The sequence below is a fragment of the Oncorhynchus masou genome, chromosome 2 (assembly GCF_036934945.1).
Source record: "Oncorhynchus masou masou isolate Uvic2021 chromosome 2, UVic_Omas_1.1, whole genome shotgun sequence".
NCBI classification, from domain to species: Eukaryota; Metazoa; Chordata; class Actinopteri; order Salmoniformes; family Salmonidae; genus Oncorhynchus; species Oncorhynchus masou.
This window is the reverse complement of record NC_088213.1, coordinates 19,544,599-19,565,540: the sequence shown is the minus strand read 5'-3', so window position 1 is coordinate 19,565,540 and position 20,942 is coordinate 19,544,599. Positions and strand designations below refer to the sequence as shown.

General features: G+C 41.3%; 1 protein-coding gene across 4 annotated transcripts; it reads left to right on the top strand.

Moving 5' to 3' along the window:
- Positions 1-1,633: 1,633 nt before the first annotated feature.
- LOC135556523 (hyaluronan and proteoglycan link protein 3-like) lies at positions 1,634-20,305 on the top strand. 4 transcript variants are annotated; one of them, XM_064989821.1, is made up of 9 exons: positions 1,634-1,805; positions 10,322-10,462; positions 10,754-10,976; positions 12,058-12,203; positions 12,606-12,908; positions 13,230-13,508; positions 18,310-18,612; positions 19,166-19,444; positions 19,739-20,305. In XM_064989821.1, coding segments are annotated over exons 1-9 (1,680 nt in total). In that variant the 5' UTR covers positions 1,634-1,804; the 3' UTR covers positions 19,744-20,305. The 4 variants fall into 4 exon arrangements, with proteins under 4 accessions (XP_064845893.1, XP_064845885.1, XP_064845875.1 ...); XM_064989813.1 differs by having other exon boundaries at positions 19,736-20,305; XM_064989803.1 differs by having other exon boundaries at positions 19,166-20,305.
- Positions 20,306-20,942: the final 637 nt, after the last annotated feature.

Below are 20,942 nucleotides of genomic sequence, written 5' to 3'. Positions count from 1 at the left end.
TCAGCTTTGCACATCTAGGGTATGTCAGTATCAGCTTTGCACATCTTGGATGTGTCAGTATCAGCTTTTCATATTTAGGGTAGGTCAGTATCAGCTTTGCACATCTAGGGTATGTCAGTATCCGCTTTGCACATCTAGGGTATGTCAGTATCAGCTTTGCACATCTGGATTTTCCTTGCAGATTTTCTCAAGCTCTGTTAAATTAAATGTGGAGTGGCTATGAACAGCAATCTTCAAGTCTTTCCACAGATTTTCAATGTGACTCAAGTCTGGGCTTTGCTGGGCCACTCAAGGACTTTGACATTATTCTTCTGAAGAAATTCCAGCATTGCTTTGGCTGTATGCTTGGGGTTATTTTCCTATTGGAACGTAAATCTTCACCCCCAGTCTAAGGCCTTTTGCACTCTAAAGCAGGTTCTCATCAAGGATTTGCCTGAATTTTGCTCCCTTCATTGTTCCCTTCATCCTTACCAGTCTCCCAGTCCCTGCCGCTGAAACGCTTCCACCATCATGCTTCATGGTAGGGAGGATGTTCGACGGGTGATGAGCTGTGCCTGTTTTTCTCCAGACATAACACTTTCCATTCAGGGCAAAAGATTACATTTTTGTCTCATCAGACCACAGAATCTTTTGCTCATGCTCTGAGTCTTACATGTGCCTTTTTGCAAACTCCAGGTGTGCTGTCATGTACCTTTTTCTCATGAGTGGCTTTTGTCTGGCCACTCTCCCATAAAACCCAGATTCGCGAAGGACTGTAGAGACTGTTGTCCTTCTGGCAGGTTCTCCCATCTCAGCTAAGGAACTCTGTAGTTCTGTCAGAGTGGTCATTTGGTTCTTGATCACCTCACTGACCAAGATCCTTCTTGCCCGGTTGCTCAGTTTGGTTGGATGCCCAGCTCTAGGCAGAGTCTGGGTAGTTCCATACTTTGTTTCCATTTCCCCATGATAGAGACCACTGTGCTCTTGGAAACTTTCAACATTCCAGAAATAGTTTTCTACCCTTCCCCAGATATATGCCTCATCACAATTCTACCTCAGAGATCGACAGACAGTTCCTTGGACTTCATGGTGTAGTTTCTGCTCTGACTGTCATAGCAAAGGGGTGTGAATACTTATGTAAATGAGATATTTCTGTATTTCATTTTCAATAAATTTGCTAACATTTATATAATCATGTTTTCACTGTCATAATGGGGTATTGTGTGTAGATGGGTGATAAAAATCCAGGCTGTAACACAACAAAATGTGGAATAAGTCCTGATACTTTCTGAAGGCTCTATATGCACAAAGAGTTTCCAACTGTTTCAGATGGGGAGCAAGCGGATGCCTAAAGGGAAATAGGATTTTGAATGGGAATCAACTGTTTGATACACACAAAGATATTAAAACAAATGTGTGATGTGTGTGTGTTTGGCAAGAGGAGAGACAGAGAGTGTGTGTGCGCCTGCGTGTGTATGCGTGTGCATGTCTGTGTATGTGCACGAACACGTGTATGTGGACACAGTGCAAGTGCACCGTAAAAGGTTGCACAGGTTGCACCCAGAAACAACCGTTGCCAGCTGGAGTGCTCCATGCATCTCGGATGAATAACATCTGCTTTACAGTGTGTGTTTAGGATAGATGGATCAGAAGAGAGTCTAACCCTCTCTGTTCTCTCTCTGCAGGCTGCAAACCAACCCTTTACTCCCCCAACAGCTGGCCAAGATGAGCTCATTTGTTATGGTTGGGGTTGTGATAGAAGATAGGGATTCTGTAATGAGAGGGGCCCCATAACTACACAGCAGGCAGAAGTCAACAGAAAAAGAGTAAGTAAAACAAGCTTACATTTTCATTTTGGGTTCTGATGGGGGTGCAACAGTTGAACTAAACTCAGGAGGCATTTATAAGTTATATTCTTCAGTATTCAATAGGTACAGTATTGGGACTGTGACACATGTTCTGTTTTGGCTCTGGACTATGAGGTTAAAATACAGACTGTCAACTTTAAGGGTATTTCCATCCATATCCGGTGAACCATAAAAAAATTACAGCACTTTTTGTACATAGTCCCCCCATTTTAGGATACCAAAATTCACTTATGTGTATTAAAGTAGTAAAAAGTTAAGTATTTGGTCTCATATTCATAGCACACAATGACTACATTAAGATTGTGACTCTACAAATTTGTTGGATGCATTGCCTGTTTTTTTAGTTGTGTTTATGATTATTTTGTGCCCAATAGAAATGTAATGGTAAATAATGTATTGTGTCATTGTCAAACTCTGACCATAGTTTGCTTTGTATGTTTAAATGTTTTGTTTGGTCAGGGTGTGATCTGAGTGGGCATTCTATGTTGTGTGTCTAGTTTGTCTGTTTCTGTGTTTGGCCTGATATGGTTCTCAATCAGAGGCAGGTGTTAGTCATTGTCTCTGATTGGGAACCATATTTAGGTAGCCTGTTGGGTTTTGTGGGTGATTGTCCTTTTGTCCTTATGTCTGTCGTGTATTAGTTTGCACCAGTATTAGGCTGTTTCGGTTTTCGTTTATTGTTTTTTTCATATTGATTCGTGTTTACTTCAGTTTTATTAAACATGGATCGTAATAGACACGCCGCATTTTGGTCCGACTCTCTTTCACCTACAGAAAACCGTGAGTCATTTTGTAGTCACTTGTATTGTAAATAAGAATAGAATATGTTTCTAAACACTTCTACATTAATGTGGATGTTACCATGATTACGGATTATCCTGAATGGTGAATAATGATGAGTGAGAAAGTTACAGATGCACAAATATGATATCCCCAAGACTTGCTAACCTCTCATCATTACAATAACAGGGGAGGTTAGCATTTGGGGAGAGGTGGGGGGATATATGTGTGCATCTCACTAATATTTATTAATTTATTGAAGCATCAGCTGTCAGAGCAGCTCACAGATCATTGCACCTGTAAATAGCCCATCCAACTACCTCATCCCCATTTTGTATTTTTATTGTTTTGCTCCTTTGCACCCCAGTATCTCGTTCAAATATTTTTTATTGAACACACACAAGAATGGTGTATAGGAATAAAAGACAAGTATGCAATTCTTATCTAAACATAAAAGAACAGACAGAAACAACAAGACCCAGAGTTCTGGATACAAAGTAAATAATACAAAATAAGACATACAGAACAAGGACAGGTAGAGAGAAAGAGAAGAGACTAAGCAGGTACGGGGAGGAAAACATTTAATAAATAATGGACATGGAAAGAAACAGGAAGAGCTTCAGCAAACTAATACTAAAGACAACAACAATCAATGCAGCAGTGGGGAACAGAGCAGGGAACTGACAAATATAGTGGAGGAAATAAACAGGTGATGAGGAACTGACAAATATAGGGGAGGAAATAAACAGGTGATGAGGAACTGACAAATATAGTGGAGGAAATAAACAGGTGATGAGGAACTGACAAATATAGGGGAGGAAATAAACAGGTGATGAGGAACTGACAAATATAGTGGAGGAAATAAACAGGTGATGAGGAACTGACAAATATAGGGGAGGAAATAAACAGGTGATGAGGAACTGACAAATATAGGGGAGGAAATAAACCGGTGATGAGGAACTGACAAATATAGAGGAGGAAATAAACAGGTGATGATGAGGAACTGACAAATATAGGAGAGGAAATAAACAGGTGATGAGGAACTGACAAATATAGGAGAGGAAATAAACAGGTGATGAGGAACTGACAAATATAGGAGAGGTAATAACAGGTGATGAGGAACTGACAAATAAACATAGATATAAAAGGAGGAAATAAACAGGTGATGAGGAAACTGGACAAATAACAGGTGATGAGGAACTGTGGAGGAAATAAACAGGTGAGGAACTGACAAATATAGGAGAGGAAATAAACAGGTGATGAGGAACTGACAAATATAGAGGAGGAAATAAACAGGTGATGATGAGGAACTGACAAATATAGGAGAGGAAATAAACAGGTGATGAGGAACTGACAAATATAGGAGAGGAAATAAACAGGTGATGAGGAACTGACAAATATAGAGGAGGAAATAAACAGGTGATGAGGAACTGACAAATATAGTGGAGGAAATAAACAGGTGATGAGGAACTGACAAATATAGGGGAGGAAATAAACAGGTGATGAGGAACTTAGCATTCCCAAATGTCGGAAGGTGTTTTCTAACATACCTACAGATTAGAGACTATCTGAAAAAGTTACTTCTGGGAAGATTATACATTTCCCTCAGCAACTCAAAGGAGGCAAAAATCCCTTCTATGTATAGATCCCCTATGGTATTTATCCCCAACTCTCCCCATCGCTCAAAGGTGTTATCAAGGTTAGAGGGGGCAAAGGAGGGATTCCTCGCAACAGGGAGCATGAAGGATATTGATCTAAGGTCAAAGTGGACTTTAATTTGCTTCCAGATTCGGACTGTGCTATGTATAATAGGATTGTTACTATAAAGTGACATCTCCAGATTGACAGGCGACAAAATCACAGCGCCAATAGAGAAGGGGTGACACTCCTCACGCTCCATACTAAGCCAGCTGGATGACGGAAGTGTGTCATCCAGCAGAAACGTAACAGAGCCAGGAGGTTAGCAGCCCAATAGTAAAATATAGAATTTGGGAGACACAATCCTCCTTCCATCTTGGATTTACAGAGGTGTTTTTACCTATCCTGTGTGTTTTATAATCCCAGATGAATGGATTGATAATTGAGTCCAGTTGTTTATGAAAGGATTTAGGTATGAATAATGGGATGATCTGGAATAGGTAGAGCAGTTGTGGGAGGAAGACCATTTTAATGCCATTAATTCTTCAGAGCAGAGAAATTGGGAGAGTTCTCAAAAATTGTATGTTTGCCTTGAGTTTTTGTATCAGAGAGGGGAAATTCTCTTTAAATAGTGACGAGTTTTGTTTGGTAACTACAATTCCTAGGTAGGTACATTTTTCTGAACTTAACTGGAAGATGTTCTAACCAAGAGGTGTTTTGCAACCGTATGGGTATTAATTCGCTCTTGTTCCAATTTATTCTGCATCCCGAGAAGGTACCAAACAAATTAATCACATCAAGAATAGCTGGAATACTAGCTTGGGATTCTGTTACATAGAGGAGAATGTCATCTGCGTATAGGGAAATCTTATTTAGAGTATCTTTAGTATTACAGCCGTGTATTGCTGCATGAGATCTGATCGCCTGAGCGAGAGGTTCAATAATTAGAACAAAGAGCATAGGCGACAGCGCACAACCCTGCCTTGTCCCTCTACAAAGGTTAAATCGGGGTGACAATGATTGGTTAGTGAGTATTCTCGCACAAGGGTTCCTATATTAAAGCTGGATCCAATTTATGAACCCATCTCCAATATTCCATTTCTGTAGGATCTTGAATAGATAGGACCACTCAACTTGGCCAAAGGCCTTTTTGGCATCAAGAGATATAACGGCAAGGTCCACGTTGGGTAACCTCTGAGCATACATAATGTTGAAGAGGTGCTTGAGATTGAAGAATGAGTTTCTGTTAGGGATAAAGCTGGACTGGTCCGAATGGACCAATTTGCCCATTAAAGTGCTAATCCTGTTAGCCAGAGTTTTTGCTAAAATCTTTTGGTCTGTATTAAGGAGAGATATTGGTCTATATGACCCTACCTCTTCTGGATCTTTACCCTTATGTTTAACTGTAATGAACGCCTCATCCAAAGTAGGTGGGGGAGCTCCATCCTCATTGGCCTGAACCAACATATTTTATAGAATTCACCAGGGTATCCATCTGGGCCCGGGGTCTTGCCACTCTTTAAAGATTTAATTGTTTCTTGAATTTCCCCAAGAGCTATTTCCTTATTCAGGAAGTTGGAATCTTCCTTTTGCATAATTAAGGGGTTAGCATCTACTTTAGATGTATATAGAGTCTCGTAAAACTGACGGAATCTGTCATTGATGTCTTTGGGGGAAGAGAGTAATTCCCCAGATGCAGATTTAACTTTGTGAATCATTCAGTCACTCACATTTTTTTGAAGTTGTCTGCCGAGTAATTTGTGTGGTTTGTCACCAAACTCAAAATATTTTTGGTTGGCATAGAGAAAAGATTCAGCAATTTCAGCTGAGAATCTGATTATATTCAAGTAATTAGTTTATGGTTCTCCATGGATGGAAGGCTAGCATTCTCCCTATCCAGTAAGTGAATTTGTCCCTTCAATTCTACCATTTTTCCCCTGTTTTGCCTACTCCTGGCAGCCTGAAAGGAGATGATACAGCCTCTCAGATAAGCCTTCAGTGTTTCCCACAATAATGCTGGGGAAGTCTCTCTGTTGTTGGTATCAAAGAAAAATGTAATTGGGTCTTTAAGATGTTTACAGAATGTTGGTTCTGTGAGAAGCTGAGGATTCAAACCTCCAGACCCTCTCGTTTGGTACAATGTCACCCAATCTCAGGGAGAAGGTGAGTGGACTGTGGTCAGAGATTAAAATATCCTGATACCTCACATTACAGGTATAGGGGGGAAATTTCGCATCAACCAAAAAGTAGTCAATTCGAGTGTAAACATTGTGAACATGAGAGTAAAAGGAGTATTCCCTACCCATCGGGTTAGATGTCCTCCATATATCTAATAAATTACATTTTTTATGTAGGTATTCAAGAATTCACTTGAATAGGAGGTAGGGGTTCACCGGGTAGAGCATCTATCCAAATATTGGTCTAGCACACAGTTAAGGTTCCCTCCAATGACCAGATTAGTCTGAGAGATATCTGGAATCAGGGCAAAGGAATCTTTTGAAAAAGAGGGGTTATCAATGTTTGGCCCATAGATATTTAGTAGAGTTACTGAAGTAGAGTGGAGTTCTCCTATTACGATCACATAACGACCCTCTTTATCCACAATGGTGGTTTTATGTAGAAAGGGAATTCCTTTCCGTACCAGAATCGCTGTGCCTCTCATTTTGGTGGACAAGTTAGAGTGATACACTTGCTCCGCCCACCTACATTTAAATCTGCTATGAGAATTGTTTTTCAGGTGGGTTTCTTGCAAAAATCTAATATCAGACGAGAGTGCTTTCAATTGGGCTCGAACCTTGTCTCTCTTAATTGGTTCGTTTAAACCCTTGACATTCCAGGAAGTAAATGTAAGCCCCGCCTTCCTCTCGTTTGTAGTTCATATGCTGGCCTGCATAACATTTAACTCAATAAAAAGGTAAGAAAGCCCACCAAACCATTACGATCAGCATATGTAGCACCTACACCAGAGCAGTATCCAACTGACCCCTCCCCCCGGCATGCACCCTTACGCTCCACCCTGTCCCCCAACTTTCCCCAACATTTACCCCCTCTCAACCCACCTTTTTAACAGGCATACACAAATAGGAGGGAAAAAATACAAATAATAAACACATTGTCTGGCTAATGCCAAAAATGCAAGCCGCGACCTCTAACGAGAGGTAAAAATAAAATCCCAACTATACGTTCACCTCTCACTAACTTCTACTAACATATGAACTGAGGAGGCTCCCGCAAATAAAGTGTTCATTTAGCATCTAATAAACCAAAACAGAATAAATTGCCATTTAAACATATTGCGCAATTAAGCGTCGTCCTAGCGCAATTAAGTGTCGTCCTGGGTCAATCCCTGAGATAAACAAGATACAGCATCGCAAGATTATATTGCTAAACAATGTCGGTCTAAACATCAGCCACGGATACAGACAGCAGTACATTTACTTATTGTGGGTTAGAAGATCGCACCCCAGTATCTCTACTTGCACATTCATCTTCTGCACATATATCACTCCACTGTTTAATTGCTAAATTGTAATTACTTCGCCACTATGGCCTATGTATTGCATTACCTCCCTAATCTTACCTCATTTGCACACACTGTATATAGATTTTTTTCTATTGTGTTATTGACTGAACGTTTGTTTATTCCATGTGTAACTTTGTGTTGCTGTTTGTGTCGCACTGCTTTGCTTTATATTAGCCAGGTTGCAGTTGTAAATGAGAACTTGTTTGATTCATTCAGGATTACCTGTAATAATGGTAGCATCCACATTAATGTAGAAGTGTTTAGAAACATATTCTATTCTTAATTACAATAAAAGTGACTCCAAAATGACGCAATAAATTATTTACCATTACTTTCTATTGGACACAAAATAATCGTAAACACAACCAAAACAAACAGCAAATGCATCTAACAAATGTCTAAAGTCACAAGCTCGATGTAGTCATTACGTGCTAGGAATATGGGACCAAACACTACACTTTCGACACATTTAATACATATACTGTAAGTTAATTTGTCAAAATACTTTTGGTCTCCTAAAATGGGGGACTATGTCGAAAACGTGCTGTTATCATTGAAATCCAAAGTTCTGCAGTACAGAGCCAAAACAACAAAAAGGTGTCACTGTCCTAATACTTTAAGCTCATCTATATATCATTATTTAAATGGCAACAAATGTATGTAGCAATCGCAGATTGCCCCTTTAAAGTTTTAGAGACTCTGGGGAAAGGGACTCAATTCATGCAGTGTATTAGAGCATGTCCGTCATTATTTCTGCTGACCTGGCAATTATGCATTGGATCCGTTTATAATGAAAACAAATGGTCAGATGGATCGGTTTTGCTTTGTTTCTAATACATTCACACAACCGTAAATTACTCAAGGTTTTTGGGACAACTTGTGGATTATTTTCATGTATTCTTTTGAAGCCAAGTACTTGGATATGGTTTTTGTGTCATCATTGGGGTCAGAATCCATAGTGCCACTATAACCACAGGCGGGTACATTTTCTGAGGACCGTCCAAGAACTCCGCATACTTACCATTTTTTTCTGCTGAACATCCATCAGAAGAAGCTGCATCTCTCCCTTTTCTTTGACATAATATTTTGGGGTTTAATAAAAACTCGAAGAAAAGTCACGCGGCATTATACCAGCTAGTTGTTAAACTGTAAGTAAATAATAATCACCACATGAAGAAAATCATAAAACAGATGACAAATTAACGGTATCAGGTTGAAAAAGATTATTCTGATTCAGGTTGATAAATTGTATCGTATCGCCGCTACGTAGTTTGATAAATCGTTTTACTGGAATCGTCGCTATGTGTAAGTAAATGTCAGGTGTGTAGAACAGGAGGCAGTATCATATTCCTTACCGACTTTCTGGGAAATGGACTATTTCGGTGCATATCGCCTCCATAGGTTTCTATATTATAATCAAAGACTATGATGATCAAGAAGTCTAATTGAGATGTTAAATCAAAACACATGTATTGTCGCCTATTGAATATTTTGAGTACTGTTTTTTTTGTGACCAAAAGTTAATTTTTTTAATAATCTGTAAAACACATTGAAATGTAATAACCTACAAACACAACAACCCCGACCCTCCACTCCATGGCAAACCTCTGAGAAAATAACAGGAAAAAATAGACTACAGACATTCAATTCAATTGTCTTCCAGATCTAGTATTCAGGGCAAAGAACTGCAGTAAAATGTTTTAGATGGATTTAATTGTATTATGCATTTTGTTCCCGTATTTACCCTGGTTAACTAGACTGTATTTGGGTCAGAAGCACCAACATCTGGAGCAAGAGCACAGACAAATTATTGCTAAATTAAGATGTTGTTTTCACATCAGCTTTTGACTAGGAGCCAAAGTTTACTAAGTACTATATAAAACAAAACAAAATTGTTAATCTACAACCATTGCAATGCTCAAACAGTGACATAAACTTCACATTTTTTAAAAGTATTTTGTGAGTTGCAGATTTGCCATACGAAACATATGATACTGCCACCTATTGGCAGTTTATAGCTACGACTACTGTTAATATGCAAGTGGGACGTAACAGTATGAGGGCTCGGGAGATAGGCCAGCAGCAGGGGAGGGAGAGGCTAGTGCTAACTGAGATTGGGGTCAGTCAAAGTCAGTGGTTCCCACACCCTTTACAGCCCACCACATAATCTAAATCAATGTGTCTGAACAGGCCCCAGTGTTTAGCCGCTACCCAGAGGGAATTATCTGTGACCCTCCTCTGGGTCCCGTCCAACCATATGGGAACCACTGGGAAGGGGGTCCAATAAAGACACCATCCCAACTCCATTGTTGTACCTTCTCCCTGCATTGTGCACTGGTTCGCTCCCACTCAAGGATTTAAAATAATTGAAACGGTGGTTGAATTGGCTGAACAGATATCAGTCCAGTCCTTTTATATCCTTGAGGGGAGTGAACAAGTGCACACTTCGGGGAGAAGGGAGAGTATTATGAGGCTAAAGACACTATACTCGTACCCCAGAGCCTAATATTTGCTTGTATCCTCTATGGTTCAGTGACAAGGATGATGGTGGCTCACCCTCGCCCCCTGTTGGTGATATTGCTGCAGCTGCTCCTCTCCTGCTTGCCCACCCTCGGATACTCCTCCAACAGATTCTTCTACCAAGACATTCTCAACGGAAACGGCAATGGAGAGAGTAGGAGCATACACTTATGTTTTATGAATGAAGAGTTGAACATGAGTACATGCCTTAGGTAGGGGCAATGCATCCACCTTCCATGTAACATACACACAAATGTTTTGCAATTGAAAATGATAGTGAGCCTTTCTTATTGAGCAAGTCCAGGTAGTTCCTCTCTCTTTCAGTCCCTTGGTGCCTAATGAACACGACCCATAAATGGCTTATCAATTCAAACTCTCAGAGGGGGTTGCACAGACCCAAATGAAGTCTGACTAACTGCTGTTTCGTGTGTATTTTCCTTTCTAGTCCACTTTAACGGTGTAAAGCTCCATGTGGACTCCTCCCAGCCCTCTGTGTTCGCTTTGCGGGGGAGTAACGCAACCCTATCCTGCCGATACTGGTACGAGCCAGAATTGAGCTCCCCCAGGAGGGTGCGGGTGAAGTGGTCCTGGCTGCCCATTGTGGGGGGCCATGAGACAGACGTTCTAGTGGCCATCGGGCCCCGCATTCACAGCTTTGGGGATTTCAGGTACTCTAGCTATTCGTAATGCAGGTGGTTCATTCTAAAACCATTATGATCATTTGTGTATCGTGAGTGTTTTCATTTCTATACTGTAGTTCTTAAGCTCCCGCCTTTGATTTTTATAGTTTCAATTTGTTTTATTTCGTATTCCTTTAATATCTAAACTCTCATACATTGTTATAATTGTGTCAAAAATTCCTTATTATGTACCTTGCATTTCTTTTCCTGCATTTTTGTGAATTCAGGGCTTCCTCGCAAAGAGACATCTGTCGAAATGGGACTTCACTGTATAATTAAAGGTTACATTTAAAAAAGGCTTAATTCACACTCGGCAGAGGTGGAAAAAGTACCCAATTGTCATATTTGAGTAAAAGTAAAGCTATCTTAAAACTTCTTCGGGATTGGTGGGTTCCCTGCGGGACGGTTGAGCTAACGTAGGTTAATGTGATTAGCATGAGGTTGTAAATTACTCAATAATTTTTTTAAAGCCACCCAGTAAAATAGTACTGGAGTTAAAGTCCAAAAGTATCTGGTCTTAATTATACATAAGTATCAAAAGTCAATGTGAATGCTTTAAATTACATTTCCTATATTACGCAAACCAGACTGTCAGATTCTTGATTTAAAGACACACTCAAACTCAGACACAATTGGCCAACGCAACATGAGTTTAGTCCACCAGAGCAGACATGGGGGTAGTGGTGTGTTATATTGATAAGTGTGTGAATTGGACACTTTTTGCTGTCCTGCCTGAGCATTTCAATGTAACAAGCACTTTGGGGTGTCAGGAAAAATGTATGGGAATAAAAAGTGTATTTTCTTTAGGAATGAAGTGGAGTTAAAGTTGACAAACATATGAATATTCAACTAAAGTGCAGATACCCCAAAAACTACATAGGTAATACTTCAAAGTATTTTTATTTTGTTACTTTACACCACTGACACTGTGGGCTGTATAGATGAGGAAAAAGGCATTTCACACAACAGTTGTGATACAATGGATCATTTTGAGTTTGCCTGCACAAAAAAATATTTATACATCTGTTGAACACATTGATGATAACAAAGTCCTCTATTTATCTCTCAGGGACCGGGTGCATCTCAGACAGGACTCACCAGGAGATGCTTCGCTGGTCATGACTGAACTCCAGCTCAATGACACGGGTCGTTACCGCTGTGAGGTCATCGACGGGCTGGAGGACAAGAGCGCCACTGTTAACCTCGAGCTACGAGGTAGAATATATTATAGTGCCGTATAACAACCTCATTTGTGAGTGTCATCCAGCCCCTCCCATCACTACTGTACTCACACACAATTAAGGTGCAATTTGCAATATTTACAGCTATTATGTGGTCATTTAAATGAATTATATATTATAAAGCCTATCAGTTTCTTCTTGAAAAATATAATGTATGTGTTTAGTACTGTTCATCTGCCTTACCCAATGTTATTGATGTCATGTACTGTCATGCACGACATCTGAGGTTCCCTCTATGGGTTGAGTGTTACATTGGTCCAGCCTCATCCCTCAGCTTCAACTAAGTTAGGCTAACCAAGTAAGGCTGCTGTTTGGCTGAGAAACTAATGAAGGATTGTGCCTTAAAAGTCATTACATATCTCTTGCTCCCCTCCAGGTGTGGTGTTTCCCTACCAGCCTCCTCACGGGCGCTACAATCTGACCTACCATGATGCTCAGCAAGTCTGCCAGGAGCAGGACTCCACTCTGGCCACCTTCGAGCAGTTGTTCCAGGCCTGGGAGGAGGGGCTGGACTGGTGCAACGCAGGTTGGCTGGCTGACGGGACAGTGCAGTACCCAATCACCAAGTCCCGGAGCCCCTGTGGGGGGCTGGGCCTTGCCCCCGGGGTTAGGAGCTACGGTAGACGCCACCGCCACCTCCACCGCTACGACGCCTTCTGTTTCTCCTCCTCCCTCCGAGGTGACACACACACACACACACACACACACACACACACACTATACAGGTGTACACACTGTACAGGTGTACACACTGTACAGGTACACACTATACAGGTACACACCATACAGGTGCAGATATAGAGATAATTCACCCTACAACTAGTGTCAAGCACAGTCCATCTATTGTGTAACATTCTGTTATATGTATTTGAAGAAATCTGCAATTGACTCTTACAGTAACTTTCATTTTGTGGTGAACTTTCAGTGAGCTCCCTCAGATGCATAACTTTGAATTGATCACCTTATACACCTCCGGTCTCTGCCATGTCATCTTCTCCAGGTAAGGTCTACTACCTCCAGCTCCCCCAGAAGGTCAACCTCACTGAGGCCCAGCAGGCGTGCTTCAACGACGGGGCCCAGATTGCCAAGGTGGGCCAGCTCTACGCTGCCTGGAAGTTCATGGGCCTGGACCGCTGTGATGCCGGATGGCTTGCTGACGGGAGCCTGCGCTACCCCATCAACAACCCCCGCCGCAACTGTGGCCCCATGGAACCAGGGGTGCGCAGCTTTGGGTTTGCCCCACCGCACCACAAGCACGGAGTGTACTGCTACAGTGCAGGTACGCGGTAAATCTGATATACGTGGTAAAAGTACATACCACCCTTAGGTCATACCATTTACATCTCTCATAGTAGGTAGGGGAACAAACCGAAATCCATATGAACGAATGTTGACATGCATAGAAATTCAAGATGCTATGGTGAGAGGGCTGTGTTATGATGTAAAGTTGTGGTATGGTGTGTGAGGGCCTCTACTGTGGTGAAGGCTTGACAAAAATAATAATACTGTGATACGATGGCCTGATGGTTGTTTCAGGGTTATAGTCCTCGCTAGTCTGTCAGCCTCCCTTGTGATTTAGACAAGCAGGTTAGCAACACCATGGTGAACAACATGCATGTTCCACACAGGGTTAGCCACTCACTGTAACAAAAGGAACATTTTGTTCAATGACTTCTCCCTGGATTGGGATGTCCTTTCTCTTTATGGTAAAGGGTATCTTTTTTATAGAAGTTTTACCTCATATTCATTATATCTAGGACAATATCAGTCTACATATGGAAATAGAGCGTTTCAATGTTTTGTAGTCAAAAAGATGGAAGAAAGGGTTGTAACCAAATTACTCCCAGTGATATCATCTGTAATTTTCAAATACAAACCAAGACTTTCATACAATGACTTTCCAGTCTTCTTGACATCACCGGGCGTAATTTTCTTCTACCTTGGGTGCGTTCATAAATTCACTCTGGCTATCTACTCCGATTTCAGAGCACTATCGTCTGAGTGTGCCAGAGCGCAGAATAACTGATGAATTTGCGAACTCTCAACACCTGTTGAATATGGCCGGTGTCAGTAAACATCGGTAAAAAAAAGCATAATTCAATTGTTGCCAGCAGCACAGTTAGTCACCAAAACTCTGGATAACATGGTCAGATGGAAGTATTCTCTCATTTATGTCTGGAAGTAGCTAGCAAGCTAGCTAACTTTAGCCAGTTAGCTTGGGTGCTTGACTGCTGTTGTGAGGCCAGAACGCTCAGAACAACCCTACTCCTTGGCCAGAGCATCCAGTGTTCGCTCTGAACGCTCCAAGAGCGAAACACTGAATTTACGAATGGACAATCTGACAAACGCCCAAAGCACTTACGAATGCCCAGAGCACACTCTGAGCGCTCTCTAGCACTCCAGAGTGAATTTACGAGCGCACCCCTTGTTGACTACAAAACCATTTCACATATGCAGACACTGGTATGGTGCTGGATGTAACAAATATGAAGTTAAACTGTGAAGTGGTCCTTGAATTAATCTATGACTGATCCTCTAATGTCATCTATGAATATTATACTTAATAATAATATTATTATAATATTGATATGTTTTACCAATAATTCTGGACCCGCCTAAATCTTGCTGTAGGCTATAATGGGATCCATCATTAAGTATGAATGAATCTGTATTTAAACTCTGACCTCAGCTTCAACTGCAATATTATGCATATTTGCATTTATACTTCATGTATTGTATTTATCTGCTGTACTCTCTTTGTAAACATATTTGTGTATGACATAGGAGCTGAACTCCGAATTAATAGGTAATTAATTAATTATTAAGAATAATCAGTTCTGTGATGATTTATAAGCTGTTATTATGTTTATCTCAAAAACAAGTACTTATCTTTTATACTGTATGGCCTGTACCTCACTTGGTTGGCTGGTTTGATTATGTAGGTGGTGGGTTTTAACATGGTTTTAGACGATAACGGGCACGTATACTAACTTATTTTTGTAAAATAAATAGTCAACATTTTGCTTCATGTGTTAATGATTTTGCGTACTTTGGACACATGCTTGGTTTGTTTGTGTTTTTATAACGTTCAGTTCAATTCAAACATTAAATCCTTGCACATGTACCAGGCTTAGCAGTGTTGCTTCCTCGCTCACAACATCGTTACCAGTACTTGATCTTGCGCCCTCTGCCTCACCAACCCAGGTGACCACCCTGCCTGACAACGTACTAACCAGTTGCGCCACAAAAAAAAAATCCAATTCAATGGCATTATTGGTGACATTTCATGCTGTGGAGTGAGCTAACAGCACGATCTTATCTCCGTTACACTCACACCAGAGGAAGCTGGTGGGAGGAGCTATAGGAGGATGGGCTCATTGTAATGACTGGAATGAAATGAATGGAACAGAGTCAAATGTGGTTTCCATATGTTTGATGTGTTTGATACAGTTCCATTTATTCCATTCAGCCAATTACAATGAGCCCATCCTCCTATTGCTCCTCCCATCCGCCTCCTCTGAAAAACACACAACCCAGCTAACAATTGCTATGTCTGAAATCTTTGTGGAATGTTATGTTTTACTGTTCTCCTTACGTGAACGTGTCCAGTTCTTTGTGAGTTTTGGCAATGTTTCATTTACGTCAATGAGCACATCACCAGATTATAATTAGCATGTTTTGTCATGAAGTTTTTAACATGTTCAGAAAAACGTTAAGGTTGCGATTCAATGCAATTGCGGGTTATAGTTGAGGCTTTTAAAGGCAATGTTCCCACGTTTGCGAAGATCCCATTCACGATAAACACTGTAAATGTCGGCTCAATCGTAAATTGCCTTTAAAAAGCGCAATGCCTATGCCTATAACCCAGCATGGGATTGAATCCTGGTCTAACACTTTGTGTCCTGCTCTACCTCAGCATCCATCTGTTCAAGCATTGCTATTAACAACTTTAATACATGATTACACTGCTATTAACAACTTTAATACATGATTACACTGCTATTAACAACTTTAATACATGATTACACTGCTATTAACAACTTTAATACATGATTACACTGCTATTAACAACTTTAATACATGATTACACTGCTATTAACAACTTTAATACATGATTTTATTTATTTATTTAACCAGGTAAGCTAGTTAAGAACAAGTTCTCATTTACAACTGCGACCTGGCCAAGATAAAGCAAAGCAGTGTGACACAAACAACAACACAGAGTTACACATGGAGTAAACAAGCAGTCAGTACTGTCAATAACACAATAGAAAAAAGAAAGTCTATATACAGTGTGTGCAAATGGTGTGAGAAGGTAAGGCAATAAATAGGCCATAGTAGTGAAGTAATTACAATTTAGCAAATTAACACTGGAGTGATAGATGAGCAGATGGTGATGTGCAAGTAGAAAGAAATACTGGTGTGCAAAAGAGCAGAAAAGTAAATAAAAACAATATGGGATGAGGTAGGTAGATTGGGTGGGCTATTTACAGATGGGCTATGTACAGCTGCAGCGATCTGTTAGCTGCTCAGATAGCTGATGTTTAAAGTTAGTGAGGGAAATATAAGTCTCCAGCTTCAGCGATTTTTGCAATTCGTTCCAGTCATTGGCAGCAGAGAACTGGAAGGAAAGGCGGCCAAAACAGGTGTTGGCTTTGGGGATGACCAGTGAGATATACCTGCTGGAGCGCGTGCTACGGGTGGGTGTTGTTATCATGACCAGTGAGCTGACATATGGCGGAGCTTTACCTAGCATAGACTTATAGATGACCTGGAGCCAGTGGGTCTGGCGATGAAAATGTAGCGAGGGCCAGCCGACTAAAGCATACAGGTCGCAGTGGTGGGCGGTATAAGGGGCATTGGTGACAAAACGGATGGCACTGTGATAGGCTGCATCTACCTCAGCATTTTATTGAGTAGGGTATTGGAGGTTATTTTGTAAATGACATCGCTGAAGTCGAAGATCGGTAGGATAGTCAGTTTTACGAGTTTTTTTTTGCAGAATGAGTAAAGGAGGCCTTGATGTGAAATAGGAAGCCGATTCTAGATGTAATTTTGGATTGGAGATGTTTAATATGAGTCTGGAAGGAGAGTTTACAGTCTAGCCAGACACCTAGGTATTTGTTGTTGTCCACATATTCTCATAAGTCAGAACCGTCCAGAGTAGTGATGCTAGGTTGGGTGGGCGGGTGTGGGCAGGGAATGGTTGAAAAACATGCATTTGGTTTTATTAGCGTTTAAGAGCAGTTGGAGGCCACAGAAGGAGTGTTGTATGGCATTGAAGCTCGTTTGGAGGTTTGTTAACACAGTGTCCAAAGAAGGGCCAGATGTATACAGAATACAGTATACCTCTCTGCGTAGAGGTGGATCAGGGAATCACCCGCAGCAAGAGCGACATCGTTGATTTATACATAGAAAAGAGTCAGCCCGAGAATTGAACCCTGTGGTACCCCCATAGAGACTGCCACAGGTCCGGACAACAGGCCCTCCGATTTGACACACTGAACTTTGTCTGAGAAGTAGTTGGTGAACCAGGCGAGGCAGTCATTTGAGGAACCAAGGCTGTTGAGTCTGCCGATAAGAATACGATGATTGACAAGAGTCGCAAGCTTTGGCCAATTAGCGAGGGAGAGCCTCAAATAACCCCTTCATTTCTATATATCCACTGTGTACATTAATTGCGTCAAAGTTGGTCAACATGGAAGTGCAAGTCTGACAATTTCTATCCCCATAATGCAATACACTTGGAAAGGTGGTGACCAACGACTTCATAAAACAGAGCCACTCGTACACAAGCAATTCCTAATGAGCCATGTACAACTGCTTTACCCCAACACAACCCAGAATATGTTGTTTTACTCCATTGTTTGTAAACCTTGTCTTTGTAAACAAACAATGTATCGCTTCAAAACATGGTTAAAACTATCAGTTAGCTCTCATGGACTGTCTGCCTTTGCACCTGTGGTTACATTGCTCCAGTCCTATCCCTCAGCCTTATTGCAATTCCAGTGGCAGGGCTGTTGTTTGGCTGAAAAATAGAATTACATTACAGTCATTATATATCTCTTGCTCCCCTCCAGTTGTGGTGTTTCCCTACCAGCCTCCTCACGGGCGCTACAATCTGACCTACCATGATGCTCAGCAAGTCTGCCAGGAGCAGGACTCCACTCTGGCCACCTTCGAGCAGTTGTTCCAGGCCTGGGAGGAGGGTCTGAACTGGTGCAACGCAGGCTGGCTGGCTGACGGGACAGTGCAGTACCCCATCACCAAGCCCCGAAGGCCTTGTGGGGGACTCGGCCTCTCCCCCGGGGTTAGGAGTTACGGTAGTCGCCACCGCCACCTCCACCGCTACGATGTGTTTTGCTCCTCCTCCCCCCTCAGAGGTGAGAGATGTTTAGACTTCTGTTCATCCCATAGAGAAAGATCAACACTGTGTAACTGGATGTGTACATCCCATAGAGAAAGATCAACACTGTGTAACTGGATGTGTACATCCCATAGAGAAAGATCAACACTGTGTAACTGGATGTGTACATCCCATAGAGAAAGATCAACACTGTGTAACTGGATGTGTACATCCCATAGAGAAAGATCAACACTGTGTAACTGGATGTCTACACTCTTAGGAAAAAGGTTCCAAAAGGGTTCTTCGGCTGTCCCAATAGGAAAACCCTTTTAGGTTCCAGGTAGAACCATTTTTGGTTCCAGGTAGAACCATTTCTGGTTCCAGGTAGAACCATTTCTGGTTTCATGTAGAATCCTCTGTGGAAAGGGTTCTACATGGAACCCAAAAGGGTTTTTCAAAGGGTTCTCCTATGGGGACAGCCGAATAACAATTTTAGGTTCTAGATAACACCTTTTTTTCTAAGAGTGTTTAGATATGCTAAGCTTGGATTTGGATGGGTAGACAATACAGTTTCCCTTTCTCTTCTCCAGGTAAGGTCTACTACCTCCAGCTCCCCCAGAAGGTCAACCTCACTGAGGCCCAGCAGGCGTGCTTCAACGACGGGGCCCAGATAGCCAAGGTGGGCCAGCTCTATGTCGCCTGGAGGTTCATGGGCCTGAACCACTGTGATGCCGGATGGCTCGCCGATGGGAGCCTGCGCTACCCCATCACCAAACCCAGCCGCAACTGTGGCCCCCTGGAACCAGGGGTGCGCAACTTTGGGTTCCCCCCTCCATACCAGAAGCATGGAGTGTACTGCTACAGTGCAGGTATGCAGTAAATCTGATAGATGTGATAAATCTACATATCACCAATCTCACATCACTTCTAGTATGGTAACAGATCACAATCCAGAAATGAATAGGTGTATCTCATGAATAGAAATTCTAGAATTACTATATTAGGATGCGAAGGTTGCGTTATGGCGTGAAGTTGTGAGAATTTCTAATGTAGCTGGGGCCTGCTAAAAACAACTGAGAGAATTATCTGTCTGTACTTAGTGGCTGTACATGTTTACTATGGTCCTCCTTGTGAGCAGCCACCCTTGTTATTTACGCCAGCAGGTTAGCAGCACCATGGTGAACATGCATTGCTCACACAGGATCAAATACTCACTGCATCTAGCCTGTGGTCAACGAGATCAGGAACATTTGTCGTAGTCCACCATTCAAGGACTTGAGATTTCCTTGCTCTGTTTTTTTGGCAGTATTTGATAGGGACAGATATAATCTAGAGATTGAATGAACAACAGTCAGATGCAATGCACCATCATACCTGAGCTCATTTCCAGTGGTTGTCCTCAGATTATCATTGAAGTACACTAGTATTATCTTTACAGTATGCATATCTATGACTGTTGATAGATGTGTTATGTTGTAATATAATGTATAATTACTATACCTACACAACTGTAGTACATTATGGACCCACCTACATCTTGTTGTAGCCTATAATGTGATCCCTCACTATGTGTGAATGAGCCTGTAGTTAAACCCGGACCTCAGCTTCAACTGTAATATTATGCGTATTGTTTGTTCAACTTCCTGTATTGTATTCATTTACTGTTCTCTCTTTGTAAACATTTTCCTGTACGACATAGGAGCTGATCTCAGCTGATATTTTTGTTAAATAAATGGTCTACCTTTTAAGAGGCTTTTGATTAATGTGTTAATGATTGTGCGATGTATGCTTGGTTTGTTTGTGTTTTTAAAACCATTCAATTCAATCCAAAAATGTAATCCTTCACACACAATCCGCAAAGCCGAAGACAGGAAAGACTAGTAACATCTGTGTTTGTGAAACAATATCTATTATTGTAGTATACAACTACTTATTTCTGTCTATCCCTGCCTTGTTTTCCAACCATAGAGATGGATAGAGGGCACACTTGCCAGTTTTTGCAAAGCGTGTTTTTGAATGGGCAGCGCCAGGGATTAAAGAGGCAATCTGCAGTTGCTACATTCATTTTTAGACTTTTTAATGAATTATTATTACCCATTGATTCATGAAAAATATAACCTATACAATAGATCAGCTTAGTTTAATCATCTCACCCCATCAGTACCCAAAATGTACGATTGTGTGAACTCCATTGTTTGTAAACAATGTACAAGTAAACAAACACTTCTTAGTCTCAAAACATAGTTAAAACTATCATATGCTCGGGCATGCTCGGTCCTCCATTTCCTGTAGTCCACAATCATCTCCTTTGTCTTGATCACATTGAGGGAGAATGTTGTCCTTGCACCACAAGGTCAGGTCGCTGTC